The sequence below is a fragment of the Didymella exigua genome, assembly GCF_010094145.1.
Source record: "Didymella exigua CBS 183.55 unplaced genomic scaffold M421scaffold_6, whole genome shotgun sequence".
Lineage (NCBI taxonomy): Eukaryota > Fungi > Ascomycota > Dothideomycetes > Pleosporales > Didymellaceae > Didymella > Didymella exigua.
The window spans coordinates 76255-98498 of NW_022984780.1; the positions used below are offsets into that span (position 1 = coordinate 76255).

Consider the following 22244-nt stretch of genomic DNA (forward strand, 5'->3'; position numbering starts at 1 on the left):
GTTAGCCGGTCCACTGGGTTCGATTTTGAGCTCAGCGAGAGATATTGCATGGAGCGGTGCTCGCGTCGCCTGCATTCGATATACGATTCGAATGCGAAGCTAGAAGATAAGACAGCCAATCTCGCTCTCAGATACGACTACAAACAACATCGCAACATACCAGGGCTGTCAGCGGGTACTTCTATACGCTACAATCTCGACCCACTAGCCTAGCAACACATGCGTGACAGCGCACCCCATACACAACAGGGTAAATCCCCGAGTACGTATTGAGACACCACAAAAGTCACCCTGTGTCAAAGTTCTTCGTTTTCGACAGCAGTGCAGAGAGGAAATTCATGTCAAATTGGATCAGAGCTCCCGCAATACAAAGACGAAAAGCGATACAGGCTGGTTTTGGGGATTTTCCTGATTGTTCATGTGGGCCACACATGATCTGGCCAACTGCAGCCGCAGGCTACCGCTACGAGTAAGTTGAAGGATATGAGATATTCATCTCACTACTCGCAATCTTGGTCATCACTGCCATTCAGGGAAGTATCGATGCTCATACCTTCGGCTTGTCTGGTACCTCCACCCCAAGTGCCCTATAAATCTCCCAAACATACTCCTTCGCCAGCCCACTCCCCAGTCCCACGTTATGCATCTTGTTCATCATATACGTAATCGTCACGCCCCTCCCAACATCACACAAAACCATTGACCCTCCCCAGCCCCCCCAGAAACAAATCCTCCCTTCCGGAATCCAGGACCCCGCGCCCCCATCTGCAACGCCACTGAGCCCAAACCCCATGCCAAACCTCGTTTGCACGCTGATAACAAGATCAGGGCCGTTAGTCTGCTCGTCGAAGATGAGATCCACAGTCTCAGGCCGGAGCAGCTGCGTCTCGCCCACAGTCCCACCGCAACTCACAAAACTCAGCATCCTCGCAATGCCGCGCGCATTCGAGTACCCGTTCGCGGCGGGCACCAGCGCCTGGCGCCAGAAATCCTGGTTTGCGACCTCGGCGTCCATTCTGGGATTGCGCATCGTCTGGGCGAAGATGCTGTTTGCATCGATGCTCGTGGCCTCGCGGCCCCAGTTCGTGGGCGCGGGCGGAGGCACGATGGTCGCGACGCGCGCGTATTCGGATTGTGGGACGCCGAACCTGAAGTCTGCGGCTAGAGGGGTAGCGAGCTGCGTGGTGACGAAGTCGGCGATGGAAGTGCCGGTAATACGCTGGATGAGTTCGTTGATCAGGTGACCCATGGTGATTCCATGATAGCCGGAGGCGCTGCCTGGTGTCCACCATGGAGCTTGGGCGGCGAGGCGCGCAGTGGCAGATTCGATGGCGCAGAATTCTGGGATGGTGATAGGGTCTTGCCAGCCGGAGACGCCGGACGAGTGCGAGAGGAAATGGCGAACTTGGACGTCTTGCTTTCCGTTGGCGCCGAATTCAGGCCAGTACTTGGATACCTTCTCGAACGGGTCGAGGAGTCCGCGGTCGATGAGCAGAAGAGCTGCGAGACTGACGACGGTCTTGGAGCTGGACCAGACATTGGTGATGGTGTTCTCCTCCCAGGGCTTGGATTTGGCGGTATCCGCGTAGCCGCCCCAGATATCGACCACGTTCTCGCCGTTGACGTTTACGACGAGGGAGGCTCCCAGTTCTTCGCCTGCGTCGATGTTGGCTTGGAGGAGGTCCTTCACTGCTGTGAAGCGAGAGTCGCAAGTTCCGTTGACTTTGGCCATGGCAGTGGCATGAATTGAATGAGCTGTTGATGTCGCCTCTGGCAAGCACTCACCGAGTCTTTATATACATGAGGCACTAACGTTGGCACCTGACGCAATGTTCCAACCCGCTACGTGGTGCATAAAGTGGCCATGTCGGCCGAACTGTGGAGCAAATGCGTATAACTGACCAATGCGAGCGGACAATCGACGGGGGGTAGCGACACTATGTGAGCGACTCGAAAGCACAATGTCAGGCGAGCAGCTTCAACAGGAGGTAGCAGCTGTGAACAGGAACAGAGTAGGATCTGCTGTGTGCAAAAACCAGAGATCAGCAACAGCGCAAATCGGGCCAGAGATCAGCACGACGGAAATTCTCAAGCACCGGATGCGCCTGTAAGCCACCGTTCAAACAGCAATAAACAGTCAGCTGCACACATCAACTCCTGCGAGTGGCGCAGGTAATCGATGGAGATGGAGACTTCCACACGACTTGGAGAAACTAGATTGACAATAATAATAACCACCACCACTCAAGGACGATTTCGATATAGGTTCAAGAATTACAATGATTGATATACACTATGCACATTTTGCCTGACCACCAGATGTCTCCGCCTAGCATGCAATGCTGCCTCGAAACGCCAATACGCGAACGCCAAAAGCTACAAAGTACATGTCACTCCAACACACACCCCCCTCTCTAGCGTGAACAGTTCCGCTCCAATCACTCAAACTCGCCTACTCAAACTGATTCTCGCGATCAACCCACACATCCTCCAGCTCAGCGAAATTGCTGAAATGAATCGGCCTATGGATGCTATCATAAAAGCGCACTGGCGTATCGAGTCGCACGTGCACCGGCCTCTTCTCGACTGTGCCGAAGGTGCTGCCCATGAAGCTGTAGTTCCAGATGCCGTTGTCGGGCACGAGGAAGTATCCGCGAATCTTGTCCGACAGAAGAAGCTGGCACTTTTCGCCAAAGCTCGTGCTGAAGCCAGAGGGGTTATCGGACATGGTATCCTTGTTGTCAGCACCCCACTTATAGCCTTGTGGCGTCAGGGCCCACGCTGCGAGCGACACGGAACCGGGTGTGAACGAGACGGTCATTGAGACGGTCTTCTTGTCCCAGCTGGCGTGCTGATTCATCAAGCGAGCATGTTGGGTGACATCGCTGGCTTGCATGTAGGGCGGCTCGTTGCCGCTGACGGTGTGAATGATGCCGAGAGGCTCGAGGCCGTCGAGATACTCATGCTGAGGAAGGTTCTTCGGCAGCTGGACGTCGCGGGTGTTGCCGACCTGGGGAATCATGACGATCGTGCTGATCTCCTTGACTTGGTCGTTATCTGGTGGTGACTTGCCGTACAAATATCCGGCTACTTGCACGCGAAGATCTGCGATGGTAATGAATCGCTTGAGGACGTTCTTCGGCATGACGTAGGTGAAGTGGCCCTCTTCCTTGACATCCTCAGAGTTGATGTAGATGTTGTTGGCACGAGTGCGCAAGTTCGAGGTGGCCACAGCCCTTGTGCGCCATTCGGTCTTGGAGGCAAACGAAGCCTGTTCGTACTGCGATGTGGTGGTGACCACAATCTCCTCGCCGTGGACGTTCTGCGTCTTTGTGGTGACGGCGGTAAGCTGTGCCTGCTCTTCCGTCTGCTTGTCGATCTCGGCAGCCTGCTGGCGCTGCATCGAGGGTGCAGAAATTTCCATACCCAAGATGATGTCACGCACCTCACTGCTGGTGAGCGAGGATGTGTTGACGTTGTTCTTCTTGCCGTAGTCGTTCAGGATGAGATCACGAAGCTGCACTTCGACCTTGATCCAGTCCTCATCTGACAGCGATGGCCAGATGTGATGCTCCTGAGTAATGACTGTCTTGTCGGGACGCAACAACAGTTTCGTCTTGTCCATGTTGACGTGCAGCGCACGCAAAATGAGGATCAGACGTGAGAAGGCGGTGTAAGACGATATCGTCTTTAGCCACTCGTCGTAGAGGTTGAAGAGCACCATCTGCGGCCCGGTAGCTCGCAAGATCATGTCTCCCAACTTCTCAACCTTCATAGCGGCCTGGAACGGCAGCTGAAGCTCCGATGCACGGATCGAGATGTTGGGGAAGTCGAGCAGGTGCACCTCGAGAGGATCCAGCAGACCCTTGCGAGTGACAATGAGCTGCTTCGGCTGCTCCTCAACTGGCAAAGAGCGAATGAGGGCTGCAACTTCTTCTGCAGTCTTCCACTTCGCCAATTGTCCCAGACGCTTCTGACCAGCCCATACACTTGTGTGGATGATCTTCAAGAACAACTGTCCGGTTCGGGGGTTGAAGATGAAGATGGCACCGTTGATGGGCTTGGTCGTCAAATTACCCTCGAAGGTCTTGTGGATGGTGACACGGTAAACATTGGTGTCATCGATGAACAGTTGGATCTGGTTGCTGAACAGCTCGGAGTAATTCTGCGAGTTCAAGAACTCCTGGCTGCTCTCGGAAGCGTACAGCTGGAGACCCTTCCTGATGCGCTCACGCAGGACGTAGAGTGCGGGGTTGGCCTTCATCACCTTAGCCATCGCTTGCTGGATGAGCTGCTTGAGACCAGGGAAGTACTGTCCATAAGCGGAGTACAGGTTGTACGCCAGATCGATACCGATCATAAGTCCAGTGGCCGAAGGGTAGATACTCATGCTGTCCTGGGTGTAGTCGAGGTACTTGGCACGAACGTATCGCTCGATGTCATGAGAATCGTAATCACCGTAACGAAGCTGGACATCGACCCAGAACTTGTTCGTGGTGGTAGCGCTCATAGTGTCCTTCGTGTCGTACAGCATGGAAGGTGGCGAGACACTCCACTTGTGGCTGGCGAACAGCAAGATATCAGCGCAAGAGCTGTTCATCTTGTAAGACTTTCGAGGATGGATCGTCTCCTTCTGGACAGTCTCGATACCCAGAGCCTCCAGCTCCTGATCGAAGACCTGACACAGATCCATGACAACGGACTCGTGGATCTTCTGCCACAAATGGGCACGGAAGATCTGGATCAGCGAGATCTTGAGGGTTGGGATCTTGCCGTGCAAGAAGATACCTGTCAGATCAAGCTGGACCTGGAAACCAACGTAGACATTGGCTCGGTTGATCGTCGGCGACCACCAAAGAGTGAAACGACGGTTGGGGATCTGGTTCAAACCAGAACGCTGGGCGTTGGTGAGTTTCTTGAACTTCATGGACTCTTCGAAACCTGGATGATGTTAGTATTGCAGTAGGAGTTCTATGGATATTGATCAACGTACCTGAAGCCTTCTCCCAGAAGAGACCCTCCCAGGAGGGGAAGGCTGTAGCCTTGAAGAGTGTGTGCTCAAGAATAGTCTCGACACCACCAAGGGCCTGGATAACATCCGTCCTGTAAGCGTTCAAATTCCACAGCTTACCATCGTGGCGCTGGCTTGTCCACCAGAAGGGGTTGCTCTTCATGTGTTGGTAGATCTTGAACTCAGTCCTGGCACGGAAACCTTTGTCAAAGCTGAGAGTGCTGCGGTCCTTCTGGAAGAGTGTGTTGATGCGGGGCAGACCACGGTCCCAGCTGTCTTCCAAGTCCTCAAGTGTCAGGCGGCGATTCTGCTGCTGAGCTTCTTGACGCTTCTGCGAGTACTCCATCCACACACGTTGCGAGTCGCGGAACTCAGACTCCCACGGGATGATGTAGCGGAAGATGTTGGGAATGAGAGTCTCCTCGTCGTGCGACATACCAGCGCGGTAATGTGTTACACCAGTGTCTGTTTGCTTCGACCACCGCTTGTCACTGGTGGGGATCAGAATGTGAGATCCGGAGATCATACCAAGTCCACCAAGCTCTTTGGGTGTATAGAACACAGCAGGGGGGAAACGCGAAGGCATTTTGGAGTTGAGACCAATCTTGACACGAGTCTGAATCTTTGTCTCGCACTTGACAATGGTGTCCAACAGGCTGACCGTCGATACCGCAGCCTCACGGTAGTATGTGAACAGCGCAATCAAGGTTGTGTTCCACTTGTTGGCGATCTTGGTGAAGGTAGTCGAACCAGACGACATCAGAATCTGTCGAATGCGGTTGTTGAACTTGGCGATGTCTTCCTCAGTCACCTGCAGGAAGGCAACGGCAGTGCGCTCCTTGGTCGCGTTGTCGATCAGCGACCACACACTGTCCTTCTCAGGGAACTCGCCAGTTTGGTTTCGGATCTTGGGCAGAACGCGAACCTCGAACCCGTTCATGGAGTAAAGCAAGTTGGGATTGTCGCGGCTGTAGACGCTGGCAAACGTGTCATCCCACTCAATGGTTGTGAGAGAGCGTGGCAGTCGATTCTTCAGATCCCAAAAGACGGCACGACCGAGGTTGACATCGTGGCGCATCAGACGCATCCTTGAGTCGCGAGGCCAGCACTTCTTGTTCCTGTAGCCGATAACGTTCTCGAAGTTAGGATCGGGGTTCTCAGTCAAGAATCGCTGGATGAGGTCACGCGATTCCTCAGCTGTGAACCTGAAGAAGACCCAAATGCGGTCAATGTACCTCGTGTACAGCCGGATAGGATGACGGACTTCAGTCTCCTTGTCCTTGAATTGCAGGAAATCGTTGGGACTCTCAGGTGCACCAGCAATTTCGTTCGCTCGCTGCAGACCGAGGAGGAGGATATCGAGGATCAACCCGTAGTACTGGAATACGAATCCGGAGAACTGCAGACCACGGATCATTCCGTACACGTTGACGTGGTTCATATCCTTGTAGTTGAGCTGGACGTTGTTCTTGGCAGTAATGTAGTCAGCCAAGTTGTGGTCCATGATAAGACGGAGCAGCCTATTCAACAATGTGATATCGATCTTCTCGTACACCTTGGACAGCTGCGTCTCAATTAGGACGTTACACTGTCCATCTTCGTGTTCCCAGACTTGGTCCAGGTTGTTGATGCCTTGAGCCCACTTGTAGGTCAGAAGGGGAGGCACTTCGGAATCAGACGGCTTGATCCACGCGGGGAACAGATGGCGCTGGTCGGCTTGGTACCATAGATATTGGTCGAGGTAGGCGTCCGTGATTTTCTCCATAGGCTCGATATCGTAGACGGGGTTGATCGTGCTGTAGTTGTCATTCATGTCGATACCGACTTCCTTGAAGGCACGCTGTGTGAGCAAGAAGCGCTTGATACGGGCGAGTGTCGTTCCGGGAGAGTCGTACGCTTGCTCGATGAGGGCGAGCTCCTCACGTTGACTCTGGTTGAGGCGACCCTTGACTGAGTAAGCTTCTCGCAGACGTTCCAGAGCCAGGATGAGGATTTTGGTGTCGTGCTTGTATGACACGCTGGGGAAAGGAATCGGCTGGAACTTCCTTGCCTCGAGCCAGTGCACTACTGTTGTGTAGATGGCAACACCCTCTTCGTTGGACACATAAGGGCCATCCTTCATGTAGTTGTGCTGACGCTCCTGTTCTGCCTTTAACCACAGACGGGTTAGACGGCCCAAGTTCTTCTTCGCGACGGTCTTGTCGACTGTAGCGCCTCGTCGGATGCGCTCTCGGTTGTAGTGCGCGACCGAAATCCACCAGTCGGCCTTGCTCTTGACGTATCGTAAGATGATGTTCTCGATGGGCGCGGGCAGTCCTGGAACCTTCCATGGAATGTTACTCTTCCAGCATCGCCACGCCTCTGACAAATGCTGCAAAACTGTGTTGACCTTGTTCTGCTTGATACCCTCGGGCATCATATCCATCAGATCGCTCATGACAGCAGCACGGAGCTCCAAGTCAAAATGAGACTCGACACGCTGCTTTGTTACTGTCTTCGCAACGCCCTTGCTGTGACGACCCTCGAACTGACGCGAAAGCAAATTGCCGAGCCAGCGCTCCAGAAGTGGGATGATACCACGCATGAAGAACAACCAGACCCTCCAGGCAGGAGCCCAGAAACCGCATCCGGGGCCCTTGCCGACGGGTCCGGAGTTGAACCGGTAGTAGATCAGATGCTTCAAGTCCTTGCAAGAACGGATCTGGTGCATAAGCTTGTACTTGTACCGGTACATACCAGTCAGCTGACCGACATGGTTGAAGGCGTACAGGATGCCGTCCGCAAGCTGGAAGGCGTCGATGTTGCCCAATCTGTACTGGACCTGCGCATCGACGATGAGCTTAGTCAGACGCAAGATTTCACGCATCAGGTGGAAAGCGTTTCCGAATCGTGACTTTTTGCGTTCCTTTGTGGTGAGCGTCTTGACCGGCTTCAAGTTGAAGTTGTAGTCGAGATGCAGGTAGGTCAGGTTCTTGCGGTGAATGAGCAGGTTCAGCATGTTGTAACCCTGCCGACAGACTTGCAGACCTGCTTCCACCCAATCAATCTTCGTCTGCTGGAAGAACTTTGTGCCCTTCAGTGTGCGCATCAAATCCTGCTTGCTCTGTGCTTGCGGGTCCTTCTTGTGAAGCTCGTTCAGAACGAAGCTCTTCAGCAGCTTCTGGTACGACACTCGGACCTTTACCGGCTGACCAGCAGGGACATGCTCAAGGTACCACTGTTTCACCAGAGGCACATCTTGTGCGCGAACCATGCGTCCAGAACGCTTGTCGAAAGGGTGTGGTGCCCACCAAAGTGCGATGGCTCCGGCTGTCTCAGGTGTGGACAGCTCTTCATCTGCCATGAAGGGTTCCACTTCTTCGGGCATCTGGAATTCGTCCTCGTCATCCTCGTCAGCGTCACCGAAAACCAAATCCTCGTGGCTCACGGAAATGTTCTTAGGTGCTACTGCTCTCGAGGAGATGGGATTAATGATAGGGTCAAAGTAGAATGCAGGCAGACTTGGGTCTTCCGCGTGAACGTAGACGACCTGGGGATACGAGTACCAAGCCAGCTTGACACTACGAGGGAGAGAATTGTAGAGGAACGGATACGAGACGCGGTACTCTGTGCGGATGGGCGCGCGGAAAATGATGCGGTCAATGGCGTTGAATTCACCAAAATCCTCGTCGTTCGGGTCGATGTCTTTGTACAACGGTTCGAAGCGAGGTCCTCCGGGGATTGCAACGTTCAGCGCCTTGGCCGTCAGGAAGCTGTTCATGTCGAACATGTGGAAGTAGTTCTTGTCTACAGTGTCGCTGAGCAATTGTCTGCTCAGACGATACAATGTGGCCATCTGTGGTAAGTCGAGGTTCCATGTTTCGTAGCTCGGCCCGTTCACGTGTGGGGTGTCAAGGAGGGGGCGGTGCTCGTAGAACCACTCAATGACCGGGTCATCTTCGTCCTCGTCGAGCTCCAACTGGATGGGTTCCAGGGGTTCGACGTCCTCGATGTTCTCTGAGTAGGAAAGCGGAGGCTCCTCGTCGTCAAAAGGAGGGAAACGCATGCGCTTGAAGTGGCGACGGTCGCTCTTCTCCTTCCTCATAGCGACCCACATGGCCGCCCATTGTGCGTGGAAGACTGGCTCAATCACGCGCGGTACTTCGTTGACGAGTGTCAAGCATCCGTTGGTGTGGTAGAGGACCTTGACGTCGCGCCTGCTCTCCCAGGGCATGGGCATGTTCTCTAGAAGCTTCAGGACCGCGTGGGGCATGAACTTGAGCGCACCCAGATAGCTCCTCTTGTCTGTGGTGAACTTCTTCTGCGATACATCGCCAATGTCTCTGAACACTTTGCGCAGATGCTCTGGGGGCAGGTCTGCCTTCTGTGTCTCAATGAATCCGGCCTTGCGCTTCTCGCCGAACCTCTGTCGTTGTTGTCGCAGCCAGTCCTTCTTCTTCTGCGCAAACTTGGCGACCTGAGGATCGGCCATCTGGCGCATTCCGGGAGGGCCTGAGGTGCCTGGCGCGCCCGGAGGACCGGGAGGGGGAGGTGGCGGCGGGGGTGCTCCATAGCCAGACCCGGGAGGGCCTGGAGGAGGCGGCGGGGGAGGGGGTGGTGGGAACGCCATGCTGGGTGGGCGTTTCGTTGTCGTGCTGTATCGGGGTGCAGCTCAGAGGGCGAGTCTCCAAGCTATGCGGACGACAGCGCGCCGCGGTCGATGCTGGAAAGTCGCGTCCGCGCGCAGATTCCGAATCGGTCGCTGGATGCTCCGAAAGGAAAATCGTACAGATGCGCGTCGAGCTGGGGTTGACGCTCCACGCGTTGCAGCGATTGGCGATGGAGTTGCTCCCCTAGTGGCGTCGCACCTTTGATGATATCTTTTCGTCCACGCGCTAGGGCATGGTCACGTGTGCTGCGATGCGCTAGCGCCTTCCTTTCAGATTTATGAAGTTCAGGATCCACGTGATGTTCTGCGGGCCAAGCGCACGGACACGCTTTGCTAAGCGAGCACACCGAAGTTCCGCAAGGTGATCAATTTCACGACATCACGACTACTAACGCCCAGCGGTAAGCCTGCCCCAGCGAAGCCCTGCCCGAATCACGCAGCCCGCCGACAGCATCGACTGCCTGCACGCTCGATTCATTCGTCCGAAACTGCGCTCGACCGCGACACGAATTTTTCGCTCACGCTCTGTAACAGACAATCACCCACTGATTCCCCGGGAAATCAATCACAATGCCTAACACCAGACTCACCTACGTACGTCGCCCCGAGCTTCCGAGCAAGAAGACCAGAGATGGAATTGGTTGGACGCGTGTGGGAAAGTGGCTAACAGCGCGCAGAGGCGTCGTGCCCCCTACAACACCAGGAGCCAGAAGGTCCGCGTGATCAAGACTCCCGGCGGTGAGCTCCGTTACCTTCACATCAAGAAGAAGGGCACTGCCCCCAAGTGCGGTGTAAGTGCAGCGCAATTGCATGCCGCGGCCGGCTCTGACAGGTTCTAGGACTGCGGCACCAAGCTCGCCGGTGTCCCTGCGCTCCGCCCCCGCGAATACGCCACCGTCTCCCGCCCCAAGAAGACGGTCCAGCGCGCCTACGGTGGATCGCGATGCGCCAACTGCGTGCAGGACCGCATCGTCCGCGCTTTCCTCATTGAGGAGCAGAAGGTTGTCAAGAAGGTCCTCAAGGAGTCCCAGCAGAAGAAGCATTAAGCGGGGATGAATCGAGGGTAACTGGGGTTCAAGCATGGCAAAACTGGGGCTATCGGTGTTCATGTGCATTATGGGCAGTCTCCTGGTTCGGTCGACTTTCACGATATCACGGCGATTTCTGCGTCACTCTCCGAAGTCCACCAGGACAGTAGCTGAGTAGGATCACGAATACATCCACAAGCTGCGCAACACAATTGGGCTATGCGGTGCATGATGCGTGACGACGAGGGCGTGGCATGGAAGGCGGTGGAGGGCCAGGGCTTGTTGGTTGATGCTTGCAGTCGAGCCCACGCGTTGAGCCCGTGGAAGACTGTCGTCACCCTGCCGACTCTGGCCTGCTGTGACTGTGTGTTGTCTACGTGACCATGTGCCCAATCCGAACGCGCTGAGCCTCCACAGTGACTCTGACAGCGACTGAACGCACGGGAGCTTGGAACGAACAAGACACCAATCGGTCGATCAGGTGAACAAACACGCAGGTCCGTCGTGTACGCACACGCCAGACTACAGAGAAGGTCGGCCGCGGCACAGCAGTATCTGCAGCCTCCAGAGCTGCCGTCTTGCTGCAGACAAGACCTTGTCTAGTTTGTGGCTTCCACCTTTGCAGCTAGCTTCTCCTGTGCGAAGTAATTAGCACCAGCGCCCATGACATGATTTCAGTCGTGGTGACTCGATGCCATCACCCTGTCCCTGCCTTTGCCCATCAGCCGACGTTCTGCCAGCTGGACAGCGGCAGTGTGTGTGGCCAGTAGCGTCGGGGAGGAGTGCATGGGTCCGAAAAATGGCACCATTGCAAACACGGCGGGGACAAGCGGAGCTCCAGTAGCCTGAAGAGGTTGTTCGGCGGCGGGATCCTGCAGCAAGCTCGAGCGTGCCTGTCGTCGCGAGCAGACGTGACAGCGATATCGATAGCCGACGGGGGCCAGCTGACTGTCTGGACTGCCCGGACTGCCTGCACTGTCCAGACTGTCCAGACTGCCTGCACTGCCTGCACTGCCTGCACTGCCTGATAGCTGCCGTGTGTCGCCCTCAGCGCGGGGAGCAAGCCAGCGCACGCCGCGCAGAATTCACCTCCCAGCTCCGACCCCGCCCCAGCCCAAGCGCAAGAGCACACACCTCGGGCAGCGATATCGGTGCCGCCGCGCGCAACAGGCTGCAGGAGCTACACGTCGCCACATCATGTCCATGTCGGAGCAGCTCGCGCCCACGACGCCGGGCAACGGCCACGGCCTCGCGGCGCAGGGCTTCGCGGGCAGCCCGCCCGGCCAGCCGCGCGGGTTCAAGCGGTCTGCGTCCAGCGAGGACGACGACTTTGCGAACGGCGACGCAGAGGGCTCGCGCCCAGCGTCGGCGCGTCGCAACATGGCCGTGAAGCGCGCATGCAACGAATGCCGCCAGCAGAAGGTGAGTCGAGACCCCGTCGGCCCCGTCGACGCCGTCGACGAGCGAGCGCGTCCCGAGTCCGCGTGCCGCGCTGACAGGCCGCGTGTGCACAGCTCAAGTGCAACGTCCAGCGCGACCCGTTTGTGAGCTGCGCGCGCTGCGTCAAGCAGAACCTGCGCTGCGTCATCGAGCCCAACTTCAAGCGCGTCGGCAAGCGCAACCGCAACGCCGAGATGGAGCGCGAGATGGAGGCCCTGCGCGCGCGCCTGGCGGCGTACGAGGGCCGCGGCGCCGCCGTGGCTGGCCACATAGCCCACGGCGCGGCGCCGCAGCTCAAGCTCGAGGCCGCCGACGCGTTCCTGCACACGCAGCACCAGCAGGTCGCCGCCACGTCGCTGCTCGACCTGCGCAGCGGCCAGTCCCCCCTCTTCTACTCGCTCGGGGCCGGCGAGGTGCGCCTGGGCCTTGGCGACGTCAGCGAGCTGTTCGCCGAGTACTTCCAGCTGTACCACCCCTTCCTGCCGTTCCTCGACCAGGTGCGCTCGCCCGACGAGTACTACAACCACGACCACAAGCTGCTCTTCTGGGCCATTATCAGCGTCGCCGCCCGCCGCTCCACCAGTCGGCCCGCGCTGCTCAAGGACCTGGCGAAGCCGCTGACGGACCTGATCTGGGACTCGATCCGCAACCAGCCCAACCACCATGTCGTCAAGGCCCTGTGTCTGCTGTGCACCTGGCCGGTGCCCGCCGAGCGCACCGTCACGGACCCCACGTACATGCTGTGCGGCGTCATGATGCAGATTGCCATGCAGATTGGGCTGCACCAGCCCACCCACCCGCAGGACTTCTCGCGCACGCGCGTCCGTCTGCAGCAGGAAGACATCCACGACCGGCTGCGGACGTGGGCCGTGTGCAACATTGTCGCCCAGACGTGAGTGGAAATTTGGACGCGTGGCTGCGCACGCTGTAACTGACACCCCGCAGCGTCTCCACAGGCAACGGCCAGCCCTCCATCACCCTCTACGACTCGACGCTGGAGTTCAAGGTCGACGACGAGGACCACATGCGCACCATCCCGCCCACCCTGTTTGTCCGTCTGCGCCAGGAGATGGCTGCCAGCCGCATCAACAAGCTCCTGTACTCGGCCAACACGCACAGGTTCGCCGCCGAGGCTGCGACAACGTACATGACGCTGGAGGCGGATCGCTTAAAGGAAGAGCGAGGGTCGCTGGACGGCGCCGACAACGGTACGTGGACGCGCGGCTCGTCAGACGCAGCAGCTAACAATCGCAGAGCTGGAGGAGCTCTACCACTGTGCAGTCTCACTGCACCTGCATCTCCACTCTTTTTTCAGCCCCGAGCCTCGACTCGAACGCCGCGACGATCTGGTCGCGCTGTACTACGCAGCCACGGCGTACCTCGACCAGGTGTTCAAGTTGCAGCAAGCGAGCAAACTCCCCTACGTGCCTTACTACATTATGCAGATGGCCCTCGCCGCTGGCTTTGCCCTCCTCAAGCTCCTCAACTCGGATTTCGCCGGGCGGCTGCCGTCCAAGGGCCGTACATATGTGCTGCAGACCGTCGAGGCGCTGAGGCGAGCCAAAGTCTGGCCGAACGACCTCCTGGATCGCTTTGCCGAAGTGCTGGCGCAGCTCTGGAAGGAGAGCTCACGGGGGCGCAGTCTTCACAGCATGTCGCAATCGCCTTCGATCAGCAACTCTGGCATCGCCAACATGTTCAACACCCAGCCGCAGTCCCAGCAGACCACGCAGCAGCGACGAGAAAGCACGGGCATGCTCGAGGATCCGCTGGGTCTCATTGTCCGTAGCCGCATGAGCATGAGTGTCGTGTTCGATTGCGTGTGGCGGTGGCGCGAAGCCCAAGTCAGCGGTGCAGCAGAGCAGCTCGACAACACCGTCGTTACGAACCCCACGAACCCCGACTCCTCGAGCAGCTCGACGCCTCCGCCCGGCCTCGTCGTCGAAAATCCCGCGCATACCATGCCCAACTTCAACCCGCATCTCAACACCCTCAGCATGCCCCTTGCGCTGCCTCAGGGCCTGGCGAGCGCAAACAGCTACGAGTTCTTCGACTCTGTGTCGTGGATGCTGGAGGCACAGACGGACTGGAACCAGTACGGATCCGGGGGCTTCGGCGCCGACTTTAATGCTTAGGAGCGGTGTGCCAGAGAAGCCGTCGAAGCGGAGACGCAGGGCAGCATCGATGGTTTGCCGACTGCCAGGACGGGGCTTTCGAGCGCGGACAGACCAGGTGGTGATTACAACCGCACTTGAATGCCGGGAACCACACTCGAATGCCGGGAACCACACTCGAATGCCGGGAGCCACACTAGAATGCCGGGAGCCACACAGAATGCCGGGAGCCACACAGAATGCCGGGAACCACACTAGAATGCCGGGAACCACACTAGCAAAGGTCTTCCAGCGGAACACGAGAACAGCACGAGCGAGATACAAAGACAGACAACAGACAAGTGAAGCGGCACCAGCAGAGTCCGGCTTCATCGTGATTTCTCCACACACGAATCACATTGAATACAAACTTTGAGAGCGACCAGCAAAGACGACTCTGGGGCTGGGTCGAGCAGGCGAGACGCCACTTTGGGTCCTACCTCACCTTTGCTTCGCCGCCGCCGCCAAGCCCTTTGAACACCGACAAGCTTCGAGCTCACACCAACAAGCTTCGAGCTCACACCAACAAGCTTCGAGCTCACACCAACAAGCTTCGAGCTCACAAGTCAACACCACCACCATCAACACCCCCAACACCACGACCACCAACCGGTCTTGTCATTGTCATTGTGATTCTTGCTTTGGATTTAGCGCGGCGTTCACGGTCACGGCGTGATGGGGAGTAGTTGGTTACTTTTGTGTCCTTGGCACTGTGCGCTTGCACTTTTATTGATCAAACTGCTGTCCGTTTCTCATCAGCACGGGGTAGACTAGACGAAACGGCTTTCCCGCTTCCAAAAATGCCATGTCGTTCTGTCCTTGCCTTGTGCTGTCTTCTTCAATACGCCTTCCGCCACTGTCGGCTCCTGCCCCATGGCCAACCTACGTACCTCTTCTTTTTTTTTTTGAAAATACTCCGCGCCACCACCATCACATCGCCTCCCCGGACGCCCACTGCAATGGCTTCCGCATCCATCTCCCCGATACGACACCCGCGCCTCACCCCGCGCGACCGCTTTCTCACGGCACACATCCACATCGCCACGCTCACGTTCATCGCCGCGCTGCTGCTCACGCTCATGCTGCTCTGGCACGTCGGCACCGTCGCGCTGGTGCAGGACTATGAGATGCCGGGGTGGTGGGCACGTGGTTTTGTGAGGGAGATGAAGAGGGGGTGGCGCACGGCTGTGTGGGTTGGTGTGTTGGGGATGGTGCCGCTGGATTGTGTGGTGGCGGTTGTGGTGTTGGATGGGTGGTGGTGTGTGAGAGAGGGGATCGAGACGGATCCATCACCTGCCACCACGGTACCGTCCACGCCGTCCACGTACCGTTCCCTCCTGCACCACCGCCTGTCGCCCCGGACTATCCACATCCTCCTCGGCGTCCTGGACATCCTAATGCTCGCCGTTCTCACCAGCCACATTGCCTCCTACATCCTCAGCCTCCCGCAGTACCTCTCCCACTGCCGCGGCTTCGCAGTCGACACCGCACCACCCCTGGAGTTTGGAGCGGCCAAAGTGCCCCTCAGCGTGCGAGACAACTGCGTCAAGCTCAACGTCGACATCCACGTCGCGGGCGGGTTTTCAACTTTCATGGCAATCGCGCTGGGCTTGCTCCACGGCGCTGCGCTGCTGGTGCGCGGATGGGAGCGCGTGCAATTGGGCGAGCAAGGCGTCTTGGGCAAGGCATGCGTGCACCACGGTCCATCGGTAATCTCAATCTCTCAGTGCAGCCGTGATACAGCGTCGGCACGCCCTGGTTTGGAAGATCCTGAGACGAAAGCAAACTCGGCTAGATCTACCTTCTCTCAGCCAAGAGATGAGGCGTCGAACACACACAGCGCTGCGGCTTCCCTCGCTTCTCCGCGCGAGCACACCTCCGTCGGCGCGGAGGAACGCGGCTCCGGCGTCGGAAGCACGGTGAGACGACGCGAGCGGTGCACTGAGGTGAGCGAGACGGCGAAGGAGGGGAAGTGGGATGAGGTGTTGTTGGGGTGTCTGATTGATGGGTGAGTGATGGTGGAGTGTCTGATTGATGGCCGAGTGGTGAGGGGAGTGTCTGATTGATGGCCGAGTGGTGAGGGGAGTGTCTGATTGATGGGTGAGTGATGGTGGAGTGTCTGATTGATGGCCGAGTGGTGGCGCGTTGTGGGTTTCGCTATTATACCTCTGTGGGACTGGGGAGTATTGTTGAATGAACTGTGCTTGGGCTTTTTGCTCCACGAGATTACGTCGAATATCTCCCGTTGTGTGGTGTCCGACTTGAGTCCACCACCTTGGATATCTGGATTCGACATGGGCCGTCGCCGCCCCCATGCAACCGCCGGTACTGACAAGCATGACACTATACAATACAGTGTGTAGATCTGAGGTGTCTGGTGGATTAACAAGAAGACCAACTCCTATGAGAGTATTGTCTCTAAATACATATAGTTATGTAGGTAAATAAAAAAAAATCCCTTCTTCTCTTGATAACGAATCGACTGCTGTGCTGTTACTGTGCCACTGTTACTAACAGTAGCCTTTCTAACAATAGCTGAGAGAAAATTAGGTCCTAATGCAGAAGGTCGATGTGATCTACTTCAAGCACTTGCTGATGCTCTTCAACTTCTGTTAAAAGAATATGTTGGGAACCATGGACATCAACGACAGCTCCATCTTTTTATAGGGATTGGCCAGAGACTGAGCAGGAGCTGGAGACCGTGAAACAAAGACATACAATAACTGGTCTCAACATCACTTTCCATCTCTATTCAACCACTGCAGATTCACAGGACTCAGCAGCCCCTCCTCCCCCCTCTCCAACCACCCCAGCAAGTTCTCCATCCCCATCCGCTCAAACCCAACATGGCTCTCCACACTCGCCCCCGCCGTATGACTCAGCATCATAACATTCCTGCGCCCGGCCAGCTCGCGATTCACAACAGGCTCCGTCGCATGCACATCCATCCCGACGGCAGCCAGCCGGCCCTCGTCCAGCGCGCACAACAGTGCATCCTCATCCACCAGCGCGCCGCGCGCGACATTAACCAGGCGCGCGCCGCGCTTGAACCACGCAAACTCTGCAGCGCCCAGCAGCACGCGCCCGCTGAACGGCGCAGCGAGCACCACGCAATCGCTCCCGCACAGCAACTCCTCCAGACTCGCGCACCAACGCGCCCCAACCCCGGCCGCGCGCTCGTCCCACCGCTCCACGTCGTGGTACCACACGTCCATCTCCAGTGCGCGCGCCTTGGTCGCGATCCGCGCCCCGATGCGGCCCAGCCCCACGATGCCCAGCACGGTGCCGTTGGGGTTATGCGTCTGCGCGCCGATGTTGCGCATGGCGTCGCTGAACTGCTCCGGCGAGCACGAGTGTGCGGCCCGCGCGCTCCATCCGAACAGCCGATAGGTCGCGAGGATCAAGAACAGCGCTGCGTCGGCGACCGACTCGCTGCACGCCGAGGCCGCGTTGCAGTATGTTATCCCCCGCGTGCCGAGCAGGCGCGTGTCGACCCAGTCGTAGCCCGCGCCGGCTGAGGCGAAGAGTTTGCAGCTCGCGGGCAGCAGGGCGCTGTATTGTCAGTCTTCTTCCTTTTCCTTTTTTATATCTCGGATGGGTATGGGAGGGGGGTATACATTAGTTCATCGTCCCAGTTCCCCATTTCGCCGCCCGTGTTCCAGAAGGGGCGGTACATTGCCACGAAGTCGCCCCACGTTCTGTCCTGCAGGCCGCGCTTGAAGGCCGCGCGCGGCAGGGAGTGGGTCCGTACTATGGTGAACTTCTGGCTGAGGCGGGCGTACAGGTCATGGTTCCAGCGGATGTCATCGCCGAGGTGGAGGATGGTGGGTTTTCGCTGCGCGGCTGCGTTGGCGGGCGCGGGTGTGTTTGGCGTCTGGAGATCTGCGGGCGAACTGGGAGGGTGGTGTGTGGCTGCCATGCTGAAGAGGGAGGAGGGTGTGGTTGGGGTGTTGTGGGCCTTTATTGATACTTGCATTCGGAAATCGCAAGGAGTAAGCACCAAATCGCCCCGCTGGCGCGTCGACACGTTCAAGTACCACTGCGACGCCTTACGGGTACAACCGTCAAGTCTCGAGCCGGTCCGGGGATGGTTCAAGATTGAAGCGGTGAGCGTCCAGCACGTGGATGCACTGGCCAATCACAAATCAACCCCTCGCTTTCCCTCCTTTGCCACCTGCCTCCCGCCGTTGATATGCGTACGGTCTACGAGGGCGTTTTCGAATGGGACGTGGAAGGTGACGATAAGGTTATCAGCGCCATCTAGTCATGTCTTGATGTGGACCAGCTTACCCTGTTTCATCCGTCTTGCATATAGCCGGCGCGATCCCTGCGGCAGATCGGCACGTCTGCAGGGAGAGCATTCGTGGAAGAATCGGTCCTGTTCTGGGCGTCTGGGCGGTGTTGTTGACGCGGTTGTTTTCATAGTTGGAGGCGGTGGCACGGAGCCTTGAAGAAGTGAGTATGATGTCGCTAAACTACAAATTACTGTACAAGGACCATTCAAACATGGGTATCATGGCTCCTTCAGCCGAAGAGTCAAGGTTTCCCATGTAAACGCCATGGCCAACTGCGCTGTACTGTACAGACACGTTAATCTCACAAGAAATGCACCAAACCCATGTGTCCGGTTCCCGTTGCGTTGGCATTATTCGCTGCCTGTCCGTCAAAGCCGTACTGGCTGACCATGTCGTCGAAAACCTGCCAGTCCATCTGCCCGCCATCCCCGACGAAGGAGTCGTTGCTGCTGTTCTGTCCATTAATCGTCTCTGGGGATGTCAAGTCGTCGAAGTTCAGGTCTCGAAAGAACTGCATATCGGGTGCATAACCCCCGGTCATGAGATTCCCTCCATTTTGCATGACCGGCTGCGCACCCGTGGCGAGGCCAGTCTGACTGTCTTGCATCGAGGTCGGCGGGTCTGGAACATAGGGAGTAGCGAAGGCCTGTCCTTGCATTACATCGAAGAGGACGTCGTCAAGCCCGTGGTCCGCCAGCTGGCTAAACTGTTTACCTGGGCTACCAGTCTGACTTTCCAATCGAGTCGAACTCCTGCCCTGTGTCGTCTGGGCCTGTCCAAAGTCTTCGCCTCTGAGGCCTGTAATTGGTCTGCTCGTGTTCAGAGCCACGGGGCTCTCAAGCCAGCTCGATGGGATTGCGCGTATTGGTGCTACACCAAGCTTGGGCGCGGATGGCCGCAAGAGCTTGTCCAGCGCTTCCGAGCTTGGCTGATCGACTGTGACGGGAGAAACGGAGTTGGGCATCCATAGAAAGGGATCGTTAAGATACCGGTCGTACCTGACAGCTCGACTTGCCTGTTCGAGTTGGATCTCCCTCTCTCTCGCTGCCCTTGCCTTGGCCAACAATTTTCTGAGAGGCTTCCACAAGGTCCCATGCTGACTCTTTCGGTTCGCGGATGTGTCGCTAAGCGGAAACCACCAGCGTCCGGCTGAGGCTTCAAGCGCGCGCCAGGCACGTTCTACGGCTTCTCCTTTAGTGCGCACGCACAACTCAGACAGCAGAAACGCGATGGCGTGCCATTGTACGTAAGTGCGGAAGAGCCAACCCCATTTCATGGTACGAGCCTCCGTTTCGAGCAGTATCGAGTATTCGACGTTCTCGAGCGAGGTGATGAACAGTTTGTCCTTCGTTTCTTGTGGCAGGGACGCTCCACCGTCCTTGCGCTGATGTGGGTGGTACACGATCAACCACATCTTGCTCATGATGAGCCTCGATATTGTCGCAGTCACCCAGCAAATCGGGACCGACATATCGCAGTTCTGTAAATACTTCTGCTCTATTTGCTGATGGCATTCCGCAATCCATTTTTCCTTCTCGGCTATCGAAAGATTGGCGAACAGCTCGGTACACCTGACTGGTCCAGGCGGGATGTACAGAATGCGCCGGAAGATATTGGCAACCTCAAAGCGAATGAGGCTGAAGGTCATGTCTGTGAAGCCTGTGCGCTCTTGGGGAAATTCAGTCATGTCGGGGTACAAGTCAGTGTCGTTGACGTTCAAGGGCTGCCAGGATGTAATTAGCATGTATCTATGTGTGGCTCGGCCGATACCTACCATCTTGGCGTCAAACTGTGCTTCAACAATGGTGGGATCACATCCATGGTCCTCGGACGACCTTGCGTCCAGGATACAGACTTGCCACCAGAGCCTCCTGCGCATTTCGATCTCAAAGGGCGCTAGTCCGAAGTGACTGCCATCTCTGTGTATACCCAGTGTCTGGGCAATGCGCACCGCAAGACCAGTCAAAGTCCAGATCTTCCGGGCATCATCGTTTCTGCGCAGCAGAATGAGGAAGATCACAAAAGCCTGCAGGATGACAATCTCATCGCAGTAGAGGAAGTTTGCTCGAGCAAGCGCCTGTTCCAGAGCGAAACGATATCTGACCAGAAGTGACGGCCTGTCCACGCCCCATTTCTGTAGGCATTCTTCTGTAGTCGCACTGGTTACTGCTCCGTAATAGATGGCGAACAGTAGAGACTCCAGGGCTTTGCTGACCTCTTTGGGGTTTTGCAGGGCATCGTTGAAAGCTAGCTCAAAAGTAGGGATGTGCAGTACCTTGACCAGGGGCTCAACGGTATCCTTGTAGGCTTCCCAGAACTGGCGCGCGAGCTCAGGTGTTGGGTGTAATGCTCGCATATCGACATTAGTAGAGCTCAGGCCGAAGATGTATCCCTGGTGTTGACCTGTGTGCTCGGATGTGTCTGGTGAGCTGGGATCGTCCTCATCGTCAGAAGACTCAATCAGTACAGACCTGAGGTCTTCGACTTCGTTGTTCAGACTGGCCCAGAAACTATTGTTGATGTAGCGACTCCTGCCTTTCTCCACGACTAGTCTGCCGAAGCGGCTTTCAAGCCCTTCGACGCTGTTGTCCACTACAATGGAAGGGCTGCTTCTGGAGCCAACATTATCGGCGAAGCAATTCTCACTCACGCTTCCCTGGCGACTGCCATTGTCGCGCTCGCGCTCGACAGCTTCCTGCTCGTGTTCTTCGACCTGCGCATTCAGTGTCTGCACGACACCTTCCAGGCGTCGCAGCCTATCCAACAGCTCTGCATCTGGCGGTTTCCGGCTCTTCCGTGGCGCGCGCCCCGGTCCTGGGAAGATGCACTCGATTTTCGCCCTCGCGCAATTGGAGCACGGGTGTTTCTTGTCGCACTTGACCTTTCGTTTCCTGCAGGTGATGCAAGATCGGGGATTCGGCGCGACGGAACTTCCGTTCAGGCTGCCGTTCTTCTGCGCGCGATCGGGCGCGCTCCCGGTATATATGTGTTCATCAGACATGGCGGTGCATGTGTAGAGTATGGCCCTACAGCCTCAGGATTGAAGCTGTCTGAATGTCTCAGGCTTGCTGACCGAGCAATTGCATGCAGTAGACCTCAAGAATCCTGGCCCGCTATCGGTGCATGAAAGCCACCGACGCTTAACTTCATCCGCTAGGTAATGCCCGCCGTGGGGATTGGTAATAGGGCTAGTCGGCCAGCGAGCCAATGGAAAGGGCTGAAGATCGTAAGGATGGGAGGAACCTGAAAGTCATGCTCGAGGGAGCAGTGAAACGTAGATGCTTTCTACTGCGGCACGCTCCTGTAATGTTACCATTTCTTGCGGGCGCAAACGCCGATGGCAGTGTTATGTCCGACTGGGCGTCACCGAATCTGATTAAATCTCGAGGCCGTTTCTGATAAGGCAAGACCACTCATAGGTATTCCAGACGCGACATCCGATACAGTTCACGAAGGTGGAACCTGAGTCATCGCTGCAAGGCCCACATCTCAACGCTCCGTGCATCGTCGGTCTCCTACTCGTCTAGTAACCTCTGAAGCAGTCGCACGCGGAGCAACTCTCCCCCTCACGCCCAGTGTCACTACGAGTCGATCTTGCGTCGTAACACAAGGACTTATAAGCAGCAAAAGTCGAGACGCCTTGGTATCCTTCAAAGTGGGGCGATTAGA

The 22244-nt window shown here is 56.9% G+C and overlaps 7 protein-coding genes across 7 annotated transcripts; 3 read left to right on the top strand and 4 right to left on the bottom strand.

Moving 5' to 3' along the window:
* Positions 1 to 505: 505 nt before the first annotated feature.
* Positions 506 to 1751, bottom strand: M421DRAFT_417732 (beta-lactamase/transpeptidase-like protein). The gene has a single exon (XM_033591573.1). It carries the CDS (start codon positions 1730 to 1732, stop codon positions 548 to 550), a length of 1185 nt encoding a protein of 394 aa, XP_033451335.1. The 5' UTR covers positions 1733 to 1751; the 3' UTR covers positions 506 to 547.
* A 701-nt stretch (positions 1752 to 2452) lies between these two features.
* On the bottom strand, positions 2453 to 9491 carry M421DRAFT_56483 (PROCN-domain-containing protein; the record flags this gene model as incomplete). Its single annotated transcript, XM_033595407.1, has 2 exons — positions 2453 to 4941; positions 4994 to 9491. 2 exons carry the CDS (start codon positions 9489 to 9491, stop codon positions 2453 to 2455), a joined length of 6987 nt encoding a protein of 2328 aa, XP_033451336.1.
* Positions 9492 to 9986: 495 nt separating this feature from the next.
* On the top strand, positions 9987 to 11205 carry M421DRAFT_417734 (ribosomal protein L34e). The gene is made up of 4 exons (XM_033591574.1): positions 9987 to 10060; positions 10194 to 10253; positions 10337 to 10450; positions 10499 to 11205. Exons 2-4 carry the CDS (start codon positions 10230 to 10232, stop codon positions 10703 to 10705), a joined length of 345 nt encoding a protein of 114 aa, XP_033451337.1. The 5' UTR covers positions 9987 to 10060; positions 10194 to 10229; the 3' UTR covers positions 10706 to 11205.
* A 679-nt stretch (positions 11206 to 11884) lies between these two features.
* M421DRAFT_56829 (Zn(II)2Cys6 transcriptional activator) lies at positions 11885 to 14262 on the top strand (the record flags this gene model as incomplete). Its single annotated transcript, XM_033595444.1, has 4 exons — positions 11885 to 12109; positions 12202 to 13019; positions 13073 to 13335; positions 13382 to 14262. 4 exons carry the CDS (start codon positions 11885 to 11887, stop codon positions 14260 to 14262), a joined length of 2187 nt encoding a protein of 728 aa, XP_033451338.1.
* A 409-nt stretch (positions 14263 to 14671) lies between these two features.
* Positions 14672 to 16738, top strand: M421DRAFT_339437 (uncharacterized protein). Its single transcript, XM_033589453.1, has one exon. It carries the CDS (start codon positions 15081 to 15083, stop codon positions 16290 to 16292), a length of 1212 nt encoding a protein of 403 aa, XP_033451339.1. The 5' UTR covers positions 14672 to 15080; the 3' UTR covers positions 16293 to 16738.
* A 277-nt stretch (positions 16739 to 17015) lies between these two features.
* On the bottom strand, positions 17016 to 18199 carry M421DRAFT_99015 (uncharacterized protein; the record flags this gene model as incomplete). The annotated part of the gene is made up of 2 exons (XM_033598692.1): positions 17016 to 17832; positions 17898 to 18199. The coding sequence occupies 2 exons, from the start codon at positions 18197 to 18199 to the stop codon at positions 17016 to 17018; spliced, it is 1119 nt and encodes a 372-aa protein (XP_033451340.1).
* A 677-nt stretch (positions 18200 to 18876) lies between these two features.
* On the bottom strand, positions 18877 to 21576 carry M421DRAFT_2613 (uncharacterized protein; the record flags this gene model as incomplete). Its single annotated transcript, XM_033588695.1, has 2 exons — positions 18877 to 20298; positions 20350 to 21576. The coding sequence occupies 2 exons, from the start codon at positions 21574 to 21576 to the stop codon at positions 18877 to 18879; spliced, it is 2649 nt and encodes an 882-aa protein (XP_033451341.1).
* Between the last annotated feature and the right edge of the window lie 668 nt (positions 21577 to 22244).